At 44.1% G+C, this 18,780-nt stretch overlaps 1 protein-coding gene across 1 annotated transcript in view; it reads right to left on the bottom strand.

Annotated features, from left to right (window-relative positions):
- The window catches only part of LOC306884833 (sucrase-isomaltase, intestinal-like), an 84,966-nt gene that overhangs the window by 8,798 nt on the left and 57,388 nt on the right, over window positions 1-18,780 (bottom strand). The window contains exons 35-42 of the mRNA XM_079441049.1: window positions 18,466-18,582; window positions 17,000-17,090; window positions 11,825-11,963; window positions 11,570-11,703; window positions 9,272-9,306; window positions 8,558-8,674; window positions 8,183-8,331; window positions 5,666-5,750 (exon numbers count right to left, since the gene is read on the bottom strand). Of these exons, the coding sequence (XP_079297175.1) occupies window positions 5,666-5,750; window positions 8,183-8,331; window positions 8,558-8,674; window positions 9,272-9,306; window positions 11,570-11,703; window positions 11,825-11,963; window positions 17,000-17,090; window positions 18,466-18,582 (867 nt within the window). The remainder of the gene's footprint in view (window positions 1-5,665; window positions 5,751-8,182; window positions 8,332-8,557; window positions 8,675-9,271; window positions 9,307-11,569; window positions 11,704-11,824; window positions 11,964-16,999; window positions 17,091-18,465; window positions 18,583-18,780) is intronic.

The raw sequence follows: 18,780 nt of genomic DNA on the forward strand, positions 1-18,780 counted from the left end.
TGGACAGACTGAACATGGTGTCGGTTTCATACTGATTACTTTATCACAGAACATTTGTTTTCGATAACACTTACTTCGTTTGAAAGCAGACACTTTAGGCTTTCTATAGAGATAACTCTCATGTTTCTGTGTTGAGTATTCGCTGAGTTACACTTCATTTTAGTGACGCGTTACTATAAACATATCGCGGAGACGGAGAAGACAGAGAGCGCATCCTGTTGGTTTTCTTTTTTTTTCCAAAACCACAAAGTTTTGTTGTAATCGTGAGTGTACTCAAAAAAAAGTAGACACTTAACAGTTTCGATTGATGTATAACACTTATTTGTGTGACCAAAATCAACAGAGTACTTTTAGTGTCTTTTGCACTTATCGTAAAAAAACCGAGTTCGTATCGCCGGCGATACGGCGGGCCCCAGAGGGTTAAGAAACACGTGCCCTGAAATGTAATGTGATTAAGAACTTTAAAAATGTGTAATCTGAGTTAAATGAATCAGTCATTAATTATTTATTGCTGTGTTTCTGTCTGTGTGTGTGTGTGTCTCTGTCTGTCTGTCTGTGTGTGTGTGTGTGTGTCTGTCTGTTTGTCTGTCTCTGTGTGCGTGTGTGTGCATGTTTATGTGGTTTATGAGGACACAAATTTGTATAATGACATGGGTATGACAGAGGTATTACAATATGAAGGTGGTTTATGAGGACACTGCCTATGTCCCCGTAATTCAAAAGGCTTAAAAAACATACTAAATGGTGTTTTTTTGAAAATCTAAAAATGCACAAAGTCTCCTGTGAGGGCTAAGTTTAGGTGTAGGGTTGGTGTAGGGCAATAGCACACACAGTTTGTTCAGTATAAAAACCATTACGCCTATGGAGAGTCCCCATAAACCACAAAAACCAACATGAGTGTGTGTTTGTGTGTGTGTCTGTCTGTGTAGGTACATCACTGAGCTCCTTGGTGGGGATAAGTATGTATCCTGCTCTGTGGTTCTACCTGCCCTGTGCCACCTCCAGCACGCAATGAAGATCTCAGATGATGATCCTGCCTATATTGTGCGATTCAAGGCTGCTTTCACCAAGGACCTCAACCAGCGGAGGGAGAAAATAAATCTGGAATGGCTTAAGGTATGTCAGACTGATCAGAAGATAACTGCATTGTTTGACCATTATAGACTGTTAAGCCAGTAGATCGGTCAATGAATAGATGAATGAGTCATGAAGAAATATGGAGGTTGGATTTGGAAAGTTAAATTTTCATCAATCAATAATTAGTATTTTTTATTCATCAAAGGTAGCGACTGCTCTAGATCCACGATTTAAGGACCTCAAGTGCTTGCCCAGAGCAGAGAGGGAGCCAGTGTGGGCAAAGCTAAGTGAGTTGGTGAAGGGAGAAGAACCTGCTCTGCAGCCACTCAGGGAGGAGAACCCTGAGCCGCCCAAGAAGAAAACAGCCCTGCTACTGATGGGATCAGACTCAGAATCAGATGAGGAGACACCAGAAGACAATACTGTGGAGAGGTACAAGGTAGAGCCCAGTGCCAGTCTAGATCAGTGTCCACTGAAGTGGTGGTCGGAGCACACTGCTGTCTATGGTAAGATGGCCCACATTGCCCGTAAATACTTGGGAACTCCTGCCACAACTGTCCCATGCGAGAGACTTTTTTCTTTAGCAGGCCATATTGTGCAGAAGAGGAGATCTAGTTTGTCACCAGAAAATGTGAACAAGCTGGTCTGCCTGAGTGACTGGTGGAAGAAGGAGAAATAGAGCTTGGACTGATTGACACAAAGCTACTGACTGTAAACAGTTCATCACAACCTCTTATGTAGGCCTACAGTTCCAAATTCATGTTTAACTGAATAAACAGTTAGTAAACACAAGTACATCTTATTGAACATGATTTATTTTCATCACCAATTATCATAGTATAACTGTCACGAATCCTGGCCATGCACTTCCAGTCATTCACCACCAGAGGTCACCCGTTCACCACATGGACTTTTCACACTACACAGCACATTGGACTCCATTTCCCATAATCCATTGCACTGACGACACACGCACAGCTGTTCACAATTATCACGCCCACACCTGATATCCATCTCGCAATCACCATCACCCAATCACTCAATATTTAAGCCTGGGACTTGCTCTTGCTCTGGGCCGAGTATTGTTAGCCTAGTCTGCATACCAAGCGTTCTCTGTTTATAGTTTTCCTCGTTGTTTTCCTGTGTTTTGATTCCTGCCCGTGTTCCTGGATTATTCTCTCTGTCTTGCCCTGTTTGGATATTGTACGCCGATCGTCGACCACGCCTGTTTACTGACCACTCTTCTGTCTTGCCCTCAACATACCTGTTTGCTGGTTATTCGACCCTGCCTGTCTTGACTATGTTTCATAATAAAGCTTTGCAAATGGATCCGCACGTCTCACGTCTCGTCAACCCTGTAACAGAATACTCGGCCCCAAAAGGATCCAGCAGCTTTTCTGGTCGATGTTGGCCAAGTAGGGACCTGGCAGGTATGTTGCTAACCCTCAAGCAGGGAACACGATCCCTTGAGGATTATGTTAAGGACTATCTAAATTTGGCAAATGGCTCTGACTTGCCGGACTGTCTATTGATAGATTTTTTTGGTGAAGGCATTAACCAGCTGATTAAGTAACAATTAATCCGAGAGGGTCCCCGTTCGTCTTTTGTTCAGTTTCTGGACTTTGCTTTATTGATGGCTGGCTCAACGTTCACTGTGGGGTTCGCGGAGGAACGAGACACCGCACCCAATTGTTTGATTAGAGCTGCGCAAGAGCCAAGTCGAGTCCCAGCCTCCGTCAAAGAGCCAAGTCAAGCTCCAACCTACGTCAAAGAACCAAGACAGGTCACAGCCGATGTTAAAGAGTCAAGCCAGGCCCCAGTTGATCGTCACGAGCCAAGTCAAGTCCCAGCCGTTGTTATAGAGCCAAGTCAAGCCACAGCCAATGTTAAAGAGTCTGCTCACGTCATCGCTGTCAAGCCAGAGCCTGCTCACGTCATCGCTGTCAAACCAGAGCCTGCTCACGTCTCAGTGCTCCAGCCAGAGTCACACCACGTCTCAGTGCTCCAGCCAGAGTCACACCACGTCTCAGTGCTCCAGCCAGAGTCACACCACGTCTCAGTGCTCCAGCCAGAGTCACACCACGTCTCAGTGCTCCAGCCAGAGTCACACCACGTCTCAGTGCTCCAGCCAGAGTCTCTTCACGCCTCCACCGAACTGCCAGAGTCTGTTACCACAGATTCAAGGTCAGTCCTTCGAGTTCTGATATCCAGTGTGATGGACCCACCACTGATGTCAGTGCGAGTAGCTGGCATTCCCAGGGCCTCAACCCTGGCTGTTACAGAGACTGTTCCCCTGACCTCAGTGCTTCCCGTTATGGCGGTCGCCATTTTGAGTGTGTGGGCTGCACACTGTGCTCCTGAGGCCTCTCCTGTCCACGAGTCTGTTCCTGAGGTCTCTCCTGTTCACGAGTCTGCTCCAGTGCCTCCAGAGGTGGCGGCTTCCGCTGCAGAACCTCCCGAAGTGGTGGCACCTACACCCGTATCCCAAGAATCCAGTTCTCAAGCAACGGCCAGGAGTGCCGATCCCGAATCCCGAGAATCCAGTTCTCCAGTCACGGCCAGGAGTACCGTTCCTGGCCCTCAAGTGCCCGCTCCTCCAGAGCGCCCTCAAGCGCCCGCTACTCCAGAGCGCTCCATAGAGCCCGCTCCTCCTGAGCGCCCCAAAAAGGACGCCTGTGAACTCACGCCCTGTCCTGTCACGGCCAAAGAGGCCGCCTGTGAACTCACGCCCTGTCCTGTCACGGCCAAGGAGGCCGTCTGTGAATCCTTGTCATGACCAGTCACGGCAATGGAGGCCGTCTGCATATCCTCCTCCTGTCCTGCCACAGCCATGGAGACCGTATACAAGCTCTCGACCTGCCCGGTCCCAGCTCCTGAGACCATGAGGACTCTCTCGGCTCTCCCCAGATCCCTGATCCTGCCCTGGCTTCCTGACCAGTCCACTCTACCGTGGGGATTCTCTACCCAGTCTACGCCACACTGGTGGGCTCCGGCTTCGTCTGCTCAGCGGTGGTGGTCAGCTGTCTGGTTCTGGGGGTCTCCTGCTTCGCCCAGGTGCACTCTGGTCCCGTCCTGCCCTGCAACAAGGACTCTCCCTGTGTTGTCAACTCTGTTCTCCCCAGATCCCTGATCCTGCCATGGTTTCCTGCCCAGTCTGCTTCCTGGCGAGGGTTTTCTGCTCAGGTCTGGTGGTCCTCTGCCCCGCCATGGTGATCTTCTGCTCGGGTATGGTGGTCGTCTGCCCCGCCGTGGTGGTCTTCTGCTCGGGTCTGGTGGTCGTCTGCCCCGCCGTGGTGGTCTTCTGCTCGGGTCTGGTGGTCGTCTGCCCCGCCGTGGTGGTCTTATGCTCTGGTCTGGTGGTCGTCTGCTCCGCCCTGGTGGGCTCCTGGTCCGTCTGCTCCGCCCTGGTGGGCTCTTGCTCTGTCCTGGTCTCCGGTTCCGCCAGGGTGTCCTGCTCTGCCGGTTCTGCCTCAGTCCCCGGTCTTCCCACTTCCTCACGGACCTGGCCCTCCATCCCTCCCCCTCTTCCGCCTCCGCTCCACCGCCCTCCTGGACTATAGAGGAGCGTCTGGAAGCCGCTCCTTGGGGGGGGGGCTATGTCATGAATCCTGGCCATGCACTTCCACTCATTTACCACCAGAGGTCACCCGTTCACCACATGGACTTTTCACACTACACAGCACATTGGACTCCATTTCCCATAATCCATTGCACTGACGACACACGCACAGCTGTTCACAAATATCACGCTCACACCTGATATCCATCTCGCAATCACCATCACCCAATCACTCACTATTTAAGCCTGGGATTTGCTCTTGCTCTGGGCCGAGTATTGTTAGCCTAGTCTGCATACCAAGCGTTCTCTGTTCATAGTTTTCCTCGTTGTTTTCCTGTGTTTTGATTCCTGCCCGTGTTCCTGGATTATTCTCTCTGCCTTGCCCTGTTTGGATATTGTACTCCGATCGTCGACCATGCCTGTTTACTGACCACTCTTCTGTCTTGCCTTCAACATACCTGTTTGCTGGTTATTCGACCCTGCCTGTCTTGACCATGTTTCATAATAAAGCTTTGCAAATGGATCCGCACGTCTCATGTCTCGTCAACCCTGTAACAATAACAGCTTTCTCAAGCAGTTTATGATGCATTTTGGAAACAGGAGATGAGCCCCTGGTCTAATGCGCCGCCTGGCTTGAGAAACCCGTTCTCAAAGACTTACTTTTAGTCATTATTTGGGTAGCACACATATTCTGAATGCCTTCGGCAGAATTAAAATGAGCCATTTTAATCTATATTAATCTAGATTACAGTGAGATTAATCTTGATTAAAACAATTAATCTATGCCCACCACTAAAATTAATGTTAAATTATAATTAATATTTATATATTGACTACATTGTGTATATTATGTATAGAATAATATTATAGTATATAATTAATATTACTTATTTTAATAAGTAACTATGATAATTTAATTAATCTGTGCATGTGGGTCAGTTCAGGGTCACCCACCTCAAAACTTAAACATCAATATCAGACACTGTGGCTCATAACGTGAACATAGTGGAGTTGTTTTTGTGTGCATACCGGGTCCAAAGCAGCTGTTATGAGAAGTGCGGGACCCCAGAGGAACTGCCTGTCGATGCTCCATGTGTTTTCATCTGTCACAAACCTACAGTGCAGAACATAGCATCTAATCAACACTGAACATACAGATCATGACGCGAGAGAGGTTTAGAGCACAACATGAAAACATGAGATGCTGAACAAAATAGTTCTAATGTCTTGTTTAAGGATATTTAAATGAGCACTTTTAACACTTTAAGAAAATGATTTCTGCATAACAGTTCTTTCTGGTTCTCAAATATGATTGGCTGAGAGCCTTTTCCCGTCACACGATATTCTCCTCGTATCAGCACTGGAACCGCTTCACTGTTTGTGTCACTCCACCTGCAGCTCGAGCAAATCCACCATATATTTCATTAACACATACTACTGTTATTGTCACAGAATCTAGTTTTAAGAGTTTTTTGGGCGAGAATGTAGTTGTTTAGACCTCAAATATGTGATTTATTTGTTTTATTATTATTATTATTATTTTAATGCTTTATTTACTGACAAGTCACACACAAATGAACAATAACAGCAAAAATTTTGTAAATTCAAAAAGACAGAGATCATAAAAAATAATGCAAATTAAAGAAAGTAGAATAAAAAATGCTAAATAAACACAAAAATTAAGAACTATATACAGAGGGGTAATGAGAACAAATCCATATCTCGAACTACAAAATAAGTACAAAGGTCCTTAAAAAGGATAAGGTTTCAAGGCTTTACAGCAATCTATGGTCTTTTTGCTTTAGTGTTCCTTACACCTTCCATAACTTTAAGATACTGACAGAGATCAAATTTAAATAGTTAAAAACTAGGTGTACGCTTGGTACCTTCTTTTCTTTGGACAACGGCACAGATCCCTAAACAAGGCCATATCTGCAGATGAAACTTTTCTTGTAGAAGCATTTTTTTGTTTTTTATTTGAACTAGCGTCTCATGACTATGACACCACATTATGTCCGAGATGCTGCAAAAGACACAGGCACAAGTGGAATGCAAAAAAACATGGTGACATTAACTCTTTTTGTAAATATAATGGGCAATATATTGCGTCACCAAAATTGATTGAGGTCATGTACGTATATCGTGCGTTAAGTCAATATATTATTTATTGCGCCAGACCTGTCATCACGGCCAGTGCTTTGGGAATTTGCCGCTGGCTCTTTTAGTGGTTAAACATGAGCCAGACCCTCAGACTGATGGCAGACGGTCTGGACCCCATTAAAGCTTTCATTGGCCAAGCCTGCCCAAGAGGCCCTCTGATTTAGAAGTAAAGCAACCAATCACAGTTCGTTTCATTCAGTGCCATGTTTAGGGGCGTGAAAATGTAAAGTCGATGTTCCTACAATAACAGACCAGAGTGTAAACGCTCTTGGACATACTTTAAAGCGTTTATGCTGCCAGGTTCACACAGTTTACATACTTTTGAAAATCCAGCAATCAGGGGATTGGTACTGCGAGAGATTTGTTTCCAGGCAAATCGTTAAAGATCGTGACACAAACATCTCCCGGAAATCCTGTAGAATTCCACCAATCAGGTGATGACTTCGTGACTCCTGAAGTGTTTCCAGTTTAGTGTGCCATATGCATCAGATGTTCAGCCAGTGGTCTGTGGGCTTGATGTCTGAGGCTGAGACTAAACGTGAGCTATAGTTCAGTTTGGATGTATGAAAGAGGCATTCTTTGCTCATATTAATCTATTACTTGCGCCAGAGCAAACAGATTTTGATTAGGGGATATGTTAACTTTAACAAATTTATATTTAGGCTATATTTAACTTGAACCTGTACTAGAGTATTGCTTTTGTATGTCTGACTGAATTGTTTGCTTGTGTTTATTTCTTATTGTTCTTTATTTTTTAAATATTGTTATTCAATAAATGTTATTTTATATAAATAATATTCCATATTTGGTATTGAGAAAGGGTCTGTTAGTGAATGTGATATAGACTTCGGTGAAGGTTACATTAATACTCCATTAGATAGCACCAAAGATTACCTTTATGGGTCAGTCCCAAAAAAAGACAGAAAGGAGATTGTTTTAGCGCTGTTGTGGGAAATCTTCTTAATTGTTAAAAGGCAAAAAAAAAAAAAAGCTTTTCCTATAATGTTATGGACATCGACCTGAAGAATGAATGTTGAATCAGATGATCTCTGTCATAATACTGTACATAATACAATGATTTTCAATGGAGCGACTCAACATTCCTTCTTTACTAGTTCTAAAGTTTTACAATTAGTTACAGAGGCTTGGTCACATCTGTAAACTGTCAACTTGAGATCTGTTCTGCCACAGATGATGGTTTTTACTAACACTGAATTTACTTACACACGTGTGCCGTCTAAGTGTTGAATATATGCAATATCAAACTCGTAACTGTATATCAGCACGCTGTGATTACCTATGGCATTTGGTCTACAGCTGTGCTGACAATCAGCCATATCACAGAGCTATGAAAACTACAAAACATGAGTACTGGAGGACACTCACTCATGCAGCAGGGGTCTGACCACAGTGTTTCCGTGAGCGTGAGCTTCGTACATCAGTGTGTACAAATACGGCAAAAGGGTGTAGCGAATATTCAACACATCACGAGAGATCGCAGCAAACTCCGGTCCCCAGGCCACGGGATCCTGCCTCTGTGAAAAGTCACAAAAAACTCATCAGATTACAATCATTCAGCACTTCTGAAGAAAATATAAATATGTCTTCCTTTACAAAGAAATTTATATAGGTTTGGAACAGCTTGAGGGTGAGTAAACAATGACTGCGCGTGAGAATTTTCATTCTTGGGTAAACTATCCCTTAAACACTGGTCCAAAATTTTTAAATCTATCCATAAAAAGGTGCCATGTGTGTTCTTACTGGCATGTTGATGGTGTTGTGGTTTCTGGAGAATGGGTAGAAAGCTCCAAGCTGCATCCAACGCAGGCACATCTCATATTGGGCAGTGTTAAAGAAGCCACAGATATCCGCACCGGTCTGGAACACACGCGGAAAGGGAGAGTAAGAGGAGAAAAGGAGACATAGATATAACCATAGATCTCTGTAAAAACTGGACCACAAGAGCCAACCCCAAAACATTAATAAACAAACTCCGGAGTCAGTGTAATGGCTGCATGCTAGTGTAATCCCAGCAAACACATAACGTTGCTCTACCGTTTTTGAGTACCAAAAAAATTACATTCTAGGAATGTTCTTGTTAGGTATTATTATTATTATTTATTTATTTTTTTCTGCAGCTATAAAATAACATTGCAGGGTGGTTATTTTTATAATAACCTAAAAATAACCTATACAGAACATCCCCTAATGGTTATAATGTTGCAACCAGAATATAACGTTATAATCGGAGTAAAGAGGTTAGGGGAATGTTAAAATAATGTTAGAATAATGTTATACAAACCAAAAACTAGCATTCTATTTTCGTAAAGACAAATTTCCTGACTAACCAAAAACAAACCTTAATAAAATAACTATCTGGGAACCAAAAACATTTAGCTGGGATGCACCCAACTGAACTAAAGCATATCTAAAAATCAGCAGCAAGTGCTGCGGCAGGATGAGAGAGGCACTTACGTAAGGGATGCCAAATATGCTGAACTCCATCATGCCTGAAAGACAGAAAGAAAAAGATGGAGTTTGATTTTCATGTCAGCAGATGTTCAATTTATAAACTGAACTATACAGTAGACACAGTAGCTGTCCAACAAAATACACCATGACTTAATGAAGGAGGATGAATTATTTATTCATGTGAGCAAAGCTGAAATTTCAGCATCACTACTCCAGCCTTCAGTGTCACATAATGCTTAAGAAATCATTCTAATGTGCTAATTTAGTGAATACTGACAATAGTCACAGCAAACCCCCAGTGTTAAATCAACACTCCCAGTCTTTATATAATCCACACTCAGTGTTAAAAAAGTAACACTGAGTCCGTGTTAAAGTTAATGAGATAATTAGTTTAGTAACTGAGTGAAGATTTAGCTTTAATGAAGAACACCTGCTGTTAACACACTGAACCATTGAAAGAAAAAGAAAAAAAAGAGACACGACAAGCAGGAATACAAGAACTACAACTGACTTCAGTCACAGACTTAGATGAAATCAACACAAGATAAAGAAGACATTCTCTCGAGATCTCGGCAGAGGTTGATTAAACAACTCCACAAAAGCATCACCAGCTTCACACATTACTAACCACCAGACTGACTTTAGATATTGATGTTTTAGTTTTGTTTGAATTACCATTATCAAGATCAGCGTTTGCATTAGTTGGGCTCTTGACCCTTGACTTAAAATATTACAGTTACTTTGGCTGCAATAACTGTGTGTTTGTTTAGACATGTTAGTTATAGCAAAAAAAAGAGAGAGAAAATGTAATCAGGTGTTGGTTATGTTTCAATAATACATAATCAGCATGACGTGGCTTGAGCAACTGATTTAATTTGGAGTATAACCACTGGTAGATTTTGTAGTTAATTTTGTTTTTGGTCTTGTTATATACGTAGTTGAAGATCTGGCAGTTTTAAGATTAATCTGAAAGACTTTTGAAACTTATTCTGCACTGAAAGTTTCACTTTTCTTCATCAAACAGGCTTCAAGAATCAGCGAATGAATCTCAACAATGGTGAAAGTCAACATAAAGCTCCATGTTGCAGTGCATTCTTGGATCAACACTCATCCATGGCTCCCAGCATGCAATGCGACATGAATAAATTATGCAGCTTTCTTAGTATTTTCTTTTATTCTTACTATTTCCTTTTGTTTTGCTATTTTGTTGTGACTTTTAGTAGCGTGTTTTGTGATGTTCACAGATGATCTGTTTATCTGAATATGTTGATTGTCACCATTGTTGAGATTCATACACTGATTCTTGATGCCTGTATGATAATGCAAGTTTAAGCTTCTAATGCCAATTTAGTCTTTCAGATTAATCTTAAAACCATTGGATCAAACTTTATATTCCATGTGAACAAAATTAAGTACTAAACCAATCAATGATGCTGCTCTGAATGAAATTGGTTATGAAAGTCACTAAATGCTGATGACTTCTTTATTGAAATATAACCATCAACACCTGATTGCCATAACTAACATGTCTATATAAACACAGTTATTGCAGCCAAACTAATTGTAACGTTTTAAGTCAAGGGTCAAGAGCCCAACTAAAGCAAACACTGATCTCGATAATGGTAATTTAAACAAAAATAAAACATCAACATCTAAAGTCAGTCTGGTTAGTAATGAGTGAAGCTGGTGTTGCTGTTTATGAAGTTGTTAAATCCTCCTCTGCCAAGAACTTCAGCGATTTAGGCCCGGTTTCACAGACAGGGCTTAGACTAAACCAGATTTAGGCTGTAGTTCAATTAGAACATTTAAGTAATTTTTCTAAACATGCTTAGAAAAAAACATTACTGGTGTGCATCTTGACAAAACAAAGGCACTGATATATTTGAAGATCAGCCAGTGCAAGTTTATTTCAGTTGAAACAGCTAAGACTTACATTTTAGTCTAGGACTAGGCTTAAGCCTTTTCTGTGAAACCGGGGGTAAATGTCTTCTTTTATCTTGTGTTGATTTCATTTAAGGCTGTGGCTGAAGTCAGTTGTAGTTCTTGTATTTCTGCTTGCCTCGTCTTTTTTTTTTTCAGTGGTTCAGTTTGTTAACAACAGGTGTTCTTCATTAATGCTCAATCATCACTCAATTACTAAACTAATTATCTCATTAACTTTAACACTACTTCAGTGTTACTTTTTTAACACTCTGAGTGTGGATTATATAAACACTGTGAGTTTTAATGTGTGAGTATTAAATACGAACAATATCAATGCTTATCTTCTCAAAAACCACGAAATAATAAGCTCCATCATACCTATGATGGACTTGAGAAGCTGGTCCCAGGCCGAGTAGTTGTCTCCCAGCCAATGTCCTGCCCAGCGACCACTAGACGGATATGTTGAACGGGTAATTACGACACCTCTCTTACCAGTGGTAGTAAGCAAAGCACTGTGAAACACACACACACACACACACACACACACACACACACACACACAGCAATTAAAACTCATTCCAGAACAACTGAGAAATAAATACAGTAGTGAATATGGAGGACCAGAAAACTCACTCGTAAGTAGGTTTTGTGTGAGACCAGCCATATAAGTTGTGGACATCATAATGCTTGGCGCGTGTGCCATCAGCCAGGATCTGCTCGCTGTTCATGCATAAAGTCTTATGGTTCAGGCCTCTGTGCATGGACTCCAGAGCTGGGAAAAGGTCACACACATATGTAGGGCAGGTTCATTTTGGTCAGAAAGTGCTAAATACAGGTGCAAATGTTAGGGGTGTCTCCTTAACAGTCAAAGAGAAGAGGCTTAGATAAGAATAGATGAATCCAAATGCTCGCCTATCATTCATCGACCTCAAATATGGCTTATTATTGAAAATAAGCATGTAAGTATGAAACATGTAAGTAGTAGCAACTTTTGGTGTTTTTTTATCCTTTATTATTATTGAACAGTAAGGAGCACACAGGAAGCAAAGTGGGAGTGAGAGAGGGGGACGGGATCTGAACTCGGGATGCCCAAGGTGCTACAGTGCTATATGTAAGTAATTCTACTAAGTAGTAGCAATTTACATGGCCGCTCGCTCTGACATTAATCTAGATAAATGTGTATTATTAGGTACATTTTTAAGTGCACATCACAAAAAGGAACCAAAATTCAGACATGAGAAATGTATCTACAAAAACCTTGAAATGTCTACAATTCAAATATAAAACAAATACTCTCTGATTATGAAATAATTAGAATATCTCCTTCCTATTTTCTCTGACACAAGCTTTATGCATAGTATGGAAAAGGTGGCTTAAAACTAGTGACTTAACTGAATGACTACAAGACAGTATTGCCAATTGGGCGATTTTAACACTGTTGCTATGGGCTGCACTGTAAAAAAAATAAGTGCAATTTTAACTGTAAAATTTAGTAAAAAACGCTACTGAAAAAACTGTTAATAGGTTAACAGTATGTTCCCGTACTATATACAGGGAAAAACTGTAAAAGATCTAACCAGACATTTCATGTAATTTTACAGTAAAATGCTGTTAATTGTAAAGTTTTTAGAAGTAAAAAATAACAAATTAATGTATAATTTACAGTCAAAAACTGTAAACTGATATTCCCAGAATTCCCTGCGTGACACTCCACATTTGAAAGTATTTTGTTGAAATAATCATGTTTTTTAATAGTTTTTGTTATCAGTTTACGTGCATTTGGCCTTTATGTTACATCTTCTGTTGTTTAATGACATTTTATTGCATTATTTAAGTATCGTGTGCTACCATGATGGTGTTTTGTGTTTGCATGAATGGCTCTGTGCACCTTCAATGTAGTAGCATATACATCTGCTTTTGGTGAAACTACTTGTGATGAGCTTGTGATTTTCATGTGGCTTTCTCTTTTACCACCTGCATTATTATGGTGGTTGTCAGTATGTTAAAAGTACAAAACAGATTTTAATATGCAGTGTGTGTTGTTGAATTTAGTGGTTAACATTCAAATTTCCTTATTTGTAAATTACAGCTTTATACTGTAAATCTTACAGTTTTGTTCTGTAAATGTGTTTACAGTTTTCTGTAATTTTTATAAAATTATTCTGGCGACCACAGCTGCTAAAATTAATTTATAAACACTACAGAATTGTTCATGTCCCCAGCTTGAAGAAACCTCAATAAAGTGATATTTGGCCCCTGGAATATGAATTGTACCAGAGTGGAAGCCCACAAAACAAAACAGATTTTACCCTTGGAAAGCAACTTTTACTGGGGGACCTTTCCTGAAATGTGAATGGGCTAGTTTTGAGTAGTAATTGGGTAGGTTTTGTTGTGAAAGCCTGGTAACCCTGCTACTGTCACGAATCTGGTCCATGCTCTCCCGGTCAACCACCACTAGAGGTCACCCGTTCATCACATTGACTTCACTCACAACACACTGGACTCCATTTCCCACAATCCATTGCACTGACGACACGCACACCTGTTCACTATCTCGCCCACACCTGATCACAATTTCACAATCACCATCACTCATTATTTAAGTCTGGGACTTGCTCTTGCTCACTGCCGAGTATTGTTAGCCCGTCTACTCTACAAAGCGTGTCCCTGTTTTCTAGTCAGTTTTCCTGTGTTTTGATTCCTGCCCGAGTTCTTGGATTATTCTCTCTGCCTTGCCCTGTCTGGATTTTGTACGCCGATCGTTGACCCACGCTTGCTCCACGGATTGCTCTGTCTTGCCTCTGCCATACCTGTTTGCTGTCTCCCGACCCTGCCTGTATGACCATGTTTTATAATAAAGCTTTGCACATGGATCCGCACGTCTCATGTCTCGTCAGCCACGTGACAGAATACTCGGCCCAACAAGGATCCAGCAGCTTTTCCGACGAACATCGGTCAGGTATGGATGCAGCTATCCTATTATTGGCCCTTAAGCAGGGTACACGATCACTAGAGCGTTACATCGCTGAATATTTGGCTTTGGCTAATGGCTCAGACCTACCAGATTGCATGTTAATAGATTTTTTTTTTGTGATGGCCTTAACCAGCCACTAAAAGCAAAAATAATTTACCAAGCTCCTCGTTCATCATTGAGTCATTTCCTGGACTATGTTTTGTGGACTGAGGGTTCGGCATTCACTGTGGGAGTTGCGGAGGAAAGAGATACCGCACCCGATTGTTTGATTGCAACTGCGTTAGATCACGCTCACAAAATGGCAACCAAAACACCACCTCATAGCGTCATTGCTGCTGGTATAGAACCAAGTCGAGTCCCAGCCTATTTCAAAGAGCCAAGTCAAGCCACAGCCTGCGTTAAGGAGCCAGAGTCTGCTCACGTCTCCGCTGTCAAGCCAGAGTCTGCTCACGTCTCCGCTGTCAAGCCAGAGTCTGCTCACGTCTCCGCTGTCAAGCCAGAGTCTGCTCACGTCTCCGCTGTCAAGCCAGAGTCTGCTCACGTCTCCGCTGTCAAGCCAGAGTCTGCTCACGTCTCCGCTGTCAAGCCAGAGTCTGCTCACGTCTCCGCTGTCAAGCCCGAGTCTGCTCACGTCTCCGCTGTCAAGCCCGAGTCTGCTCACGTCTCCGCTGTCAAGCCCGAGTCTGCTCACGTCTCCGCTGTCAAGCCCGAGTCTGCTCACGTCTCCGCTGTCAAGCCCGAGTCACACCACGCCTCAGTGCTCCAGCCCGAGTCACACCACGCCCCAGTGCTCCAGCCCGAGTCACACCACGCCCCAGTGCTCCAGCCCGAGTCACACCACGCCCCAGTGCTCCAGCCCGAGTCACACCACGCCCCAGTGCTCCAGCCCGAGTCACACCACGTCCCAGCCCGAGTCACACCACGTCCCAGCCCGAGTCACACCACGTCCCAGCCCGAGTCACACCACGTCCCAGTGCTCCAGCCCGAGTCACACCACGTCTCAGTGCTCCAGCCCGAGTCACACCACGCCTCAGCTCCTCAGCCAGAGTCTCTTCACGCCTCAGCCGAACTGCCAGAGGCTGTTACCGAGACTGTTCCCCTGATCTCAGTGCTTCCTGTTATGGCGGTCGCCATTTTGAGTGTGTGGGCTGCACACTGTGCTCCGGAGGCCTCTCCTGTCCACGAGTCTGTACCAACGCCACCAGAGGTGGCGGCTTCGGCTGCAGAACCTCCCGAAATGGTGGCACCTACACCAGAATCCAGTTCTCATGTCACAGCCAGGAGTGCCGATCCCGAAGCCAGTTCTCCAGTCACGGCCAGGAGTGCCGATCCAGATCCCCGAGAATCCGGTTCTCCAGTCACGGCCAGGAGTGCCGTTCCCGATCTTCAAGTATCCCCTCCTCCAGAGCGCCCTCAAGTGCCCGCTCCTCCTGAGCGCCCCACTGAGGTCACTCCAGAACTTCTCATAGCTCAAGTCACAGCTAAAGTGGCCGTTTGTGAACTCACGCCCTGTCCTGTCACGGCTAAAGAGGCCGTCTGTAACTCCTTGCCCTGCCCTGTCACGGCTAAAGAGGCCGTCTGTGAACTCACGCCCTGTCCTGTCACGGCCAAAGAGGCCGTCTTTGAACTGACGCCCTGTCCTGTCATGGCCAAGGAGGCCGTCTGGGAATCCTCGTCATGCCCAGTCACGCCAACGGAGGCCGTCTGCATATCCTCCTCCTGTCCTGCCACCGCCATGGAGACCGTTTACGAACTCTCGACCTGCCCGGTCCCAGCTCCTGAGACCATGAAGACTCTCTCTCTGTGTTGTCTGTCTCTGTTCTCCCTGTTGTCTCTGTCTGTGCTCTCCCCAGATCCCTGATCCTGGCCTGGCTTCCTGACCAGTCCACTCTACCGTGGAGATTCTCTACCCAGTCTACGCCACACTGGTGGGCTCCGGCTTTGTCTGCTCAGCGGTGGTGGTCAGCTGTCTGGTTCTGGGGGTCTCCTGCTTCGCCCTGGTGCACTCTGGTCCCGTCCTGCCCTGCAACAAGGACTCTCTCTGTGTTGTCTGTCCTTGTTCTCCCCAGATCCCAGTCTCTGTCATGGGTTCCTGCCCTGTCTGCCTCCCTGTGGTGGTCCTCTGCCCTGCCATGGTGGTCTTCTGCTCGGGTCTGGTGGTTGTCTGCCCCGCCGTGGTGGTCTTATGCTCGGGTCTGGTGGTCATCTGCTCCGCCCTGGTGGGCTCTGGTCTCGCCTGCTCCGCCCTGGTGGGCTCTGGTCTCGCCTGCTCCGCCCTGGTGGGCTCTGGTCTCGCCTGCTCCGCCCTGGTGGGCTCTGGTCTCGCCTGCTCCGCCCTGGTGGGCTCTGGTCTCGCCTGCTCCGCCCTGGTGGGCTCCGGTCTCGCCTGCTCCGCCCTGGTGGGCTCCGGTCTCGCCTGCTCCGCCCTGGTGGGCTCCGGTCTCGCCTGCTCCGCCCTGGTGGGCTCCGGTCCCGTCTGCTCCGCCCTGGTGGGCCTCTGCTCTGCCGGTTCTGCCTCAGTCCCCGGTCTTCCCACTTCCTCACGGACCTGGCCCTCCGTTCCCTCCCCCTGTTCCGCCTCCGCTCCACCGCCCTCCTGGACTATATAGGAGCCTCTGCCATACCTGTTTGCTGTCTCCCGACCCTGCCGTCTCCCGACCCTGCCTGTATGACCATGTTTTATAATAAAGCTTTGCACATGGGTCCGCACGTCTCCCATCTCGTCAGATACCAGTCGACCAGAAAAATCTTTAGTCTGGGGCAAGCCCAGTAAATGTTGACCACTGTGTTGTAAAATATCTGTTGCCAAGTACACATGACAGGACACAACTTACGGGGCATGTATGGAGGGTTTTCCAAAGCGGGATCCCCTAGACATTTCTCTCCAACGGTGCCATGTACGAAACTGGCTGGCTCATTCATGTCCTTCAGAAAGAAAAACACAATGACAGTGTTATAATCTAATGAATCAAAGATGGGGAAAAAAATCAGTGGTGATATGCAAATTAACATAAAAATGGGGTGTGGCTATGTTAAGTCTTCACTTGTTCTTGGACAGCTCACCATAGCCCCTTTCACACAGAGATTCTGGAAAATACACGGGTAATGTGTTCCGGCAATTGTTCCCGGGTCGTTAGATTTGCTGCATTCACACTGCCAGTGATTTCCCGGAATCTGTGTGTGCGTTCACACACAACCCGTAAATGTTCCGGAATGACATGTGACGTGTATAATGCGCCACGAACCATTTCACTAAACTGGCGAACGAAAAAAAAAAACTAAACTGACGAACGATTTCAGCTTCAGCGCGGATAGTGAGGGGCTCCGATCGCTGCTTAATTCCAGTTTACACATTTTTCGTTGTGTGAATGTTGATCTGCCTTCAAAACACCTGGTAAAAGAGTTGCATGATAACGCGCGTCATCAGCCTTTACGGCATTTATCCGGCTTTTTGTTCACACAGCGCTCGTTCCGGGACTGAACCCGGCAATGTTACTAGGTCCCCAACCCGGGATTGATCCCAGAATCAATCCCGGGTCGTGGTTGCGTTCACACAGAAGGCACTCTGGCAATTTTCCGGGAAGTGTGAAAGGGGCTCATGACATTGTCAAGTAAGATGTATTCCTGAATCAATGTCCTTGTTGGGATTTTAACAACATTCTTATGGATCTGTCATTTTCCTCAATTTTAGAGATATTTAATTGTAACTGTTAGAATTAAATGTGTTGTTTTAGAAAGAACAATGGTTTGTAATGGCACAGATGTCCTCAAAGAACATCTCATACAATTTTAATTAAGTTGGCTTGAGAAAGCCAACTTACTGTAATGTTATTTAAACTACTACTTCTTCTGAGACTAAAATGATCAACACTAAATTCTCCTAGAGCTTTAAAGCTAAACTCACTGAACTCGGGTCAGACCTTCAGACTGTTCTGAAGTATGTCTTTTCAAACTGATCCAACATAAAATGAAGATTAAAATAATAAAAATTGCATTGATTTACATTGATGGAATGTTCAAATGAGTCAAGACCCTTAAAACTCCATCTAACTATCTGATTGTTTTTTTTTTGTTTTTTTTTAATTAAAACTTTAAACTAACATTCCAACTTCAAACTTTACTTTAAACTTAAAACCTTCAAACTTCAAGCTTATAAAACCTGTTTCAAACTTTCTGGTCTGGCTTTCTTAAGCCAACTTCAAAGTCTGTTTTGACTAACTTTTTTTTTTTTTTTATCTAGTTCATGAAATTGTTTTACTTTTCATTCCAACATGAAAAATGACAAAAACAAAGCGCTCACGATCCAAAGTCCATCAAACTTCATGACGCTGTTGTAAAAGTCTTTAATCTGCTGTGTCCACCACTCTGCTGTACTGTTCTTGAAGAAATCAGGGAATGCCACGAAAGCTCTGAATAGCTGAAAGTTTAAACAAAAGAAACGTTAGGCTAGACAAGGTGGATATTGGATATTACTCATTTATTATTAGTTTAAATAGCAATGTGCTGATTCACTTCTTATGTGTTCTGTTTGTTTACTACATGCAGTGGGTGATATAGCATAGTACTAGTATGTGCTCATTAGCATTGCATGCTAATTGGTTGATAGTATTGATGA

Source organism: Barbus barbus (assembly GCF_936440315.1).
Source record: "Barbus barbus genome assembly, chromosome: 19".
Taxonomy (NCBI): Eukaryota; Metazoa; Chordata; class Actinopteri; order Cypriniformes; family Cyprinidae; genus Barbus; species Barbus barbus.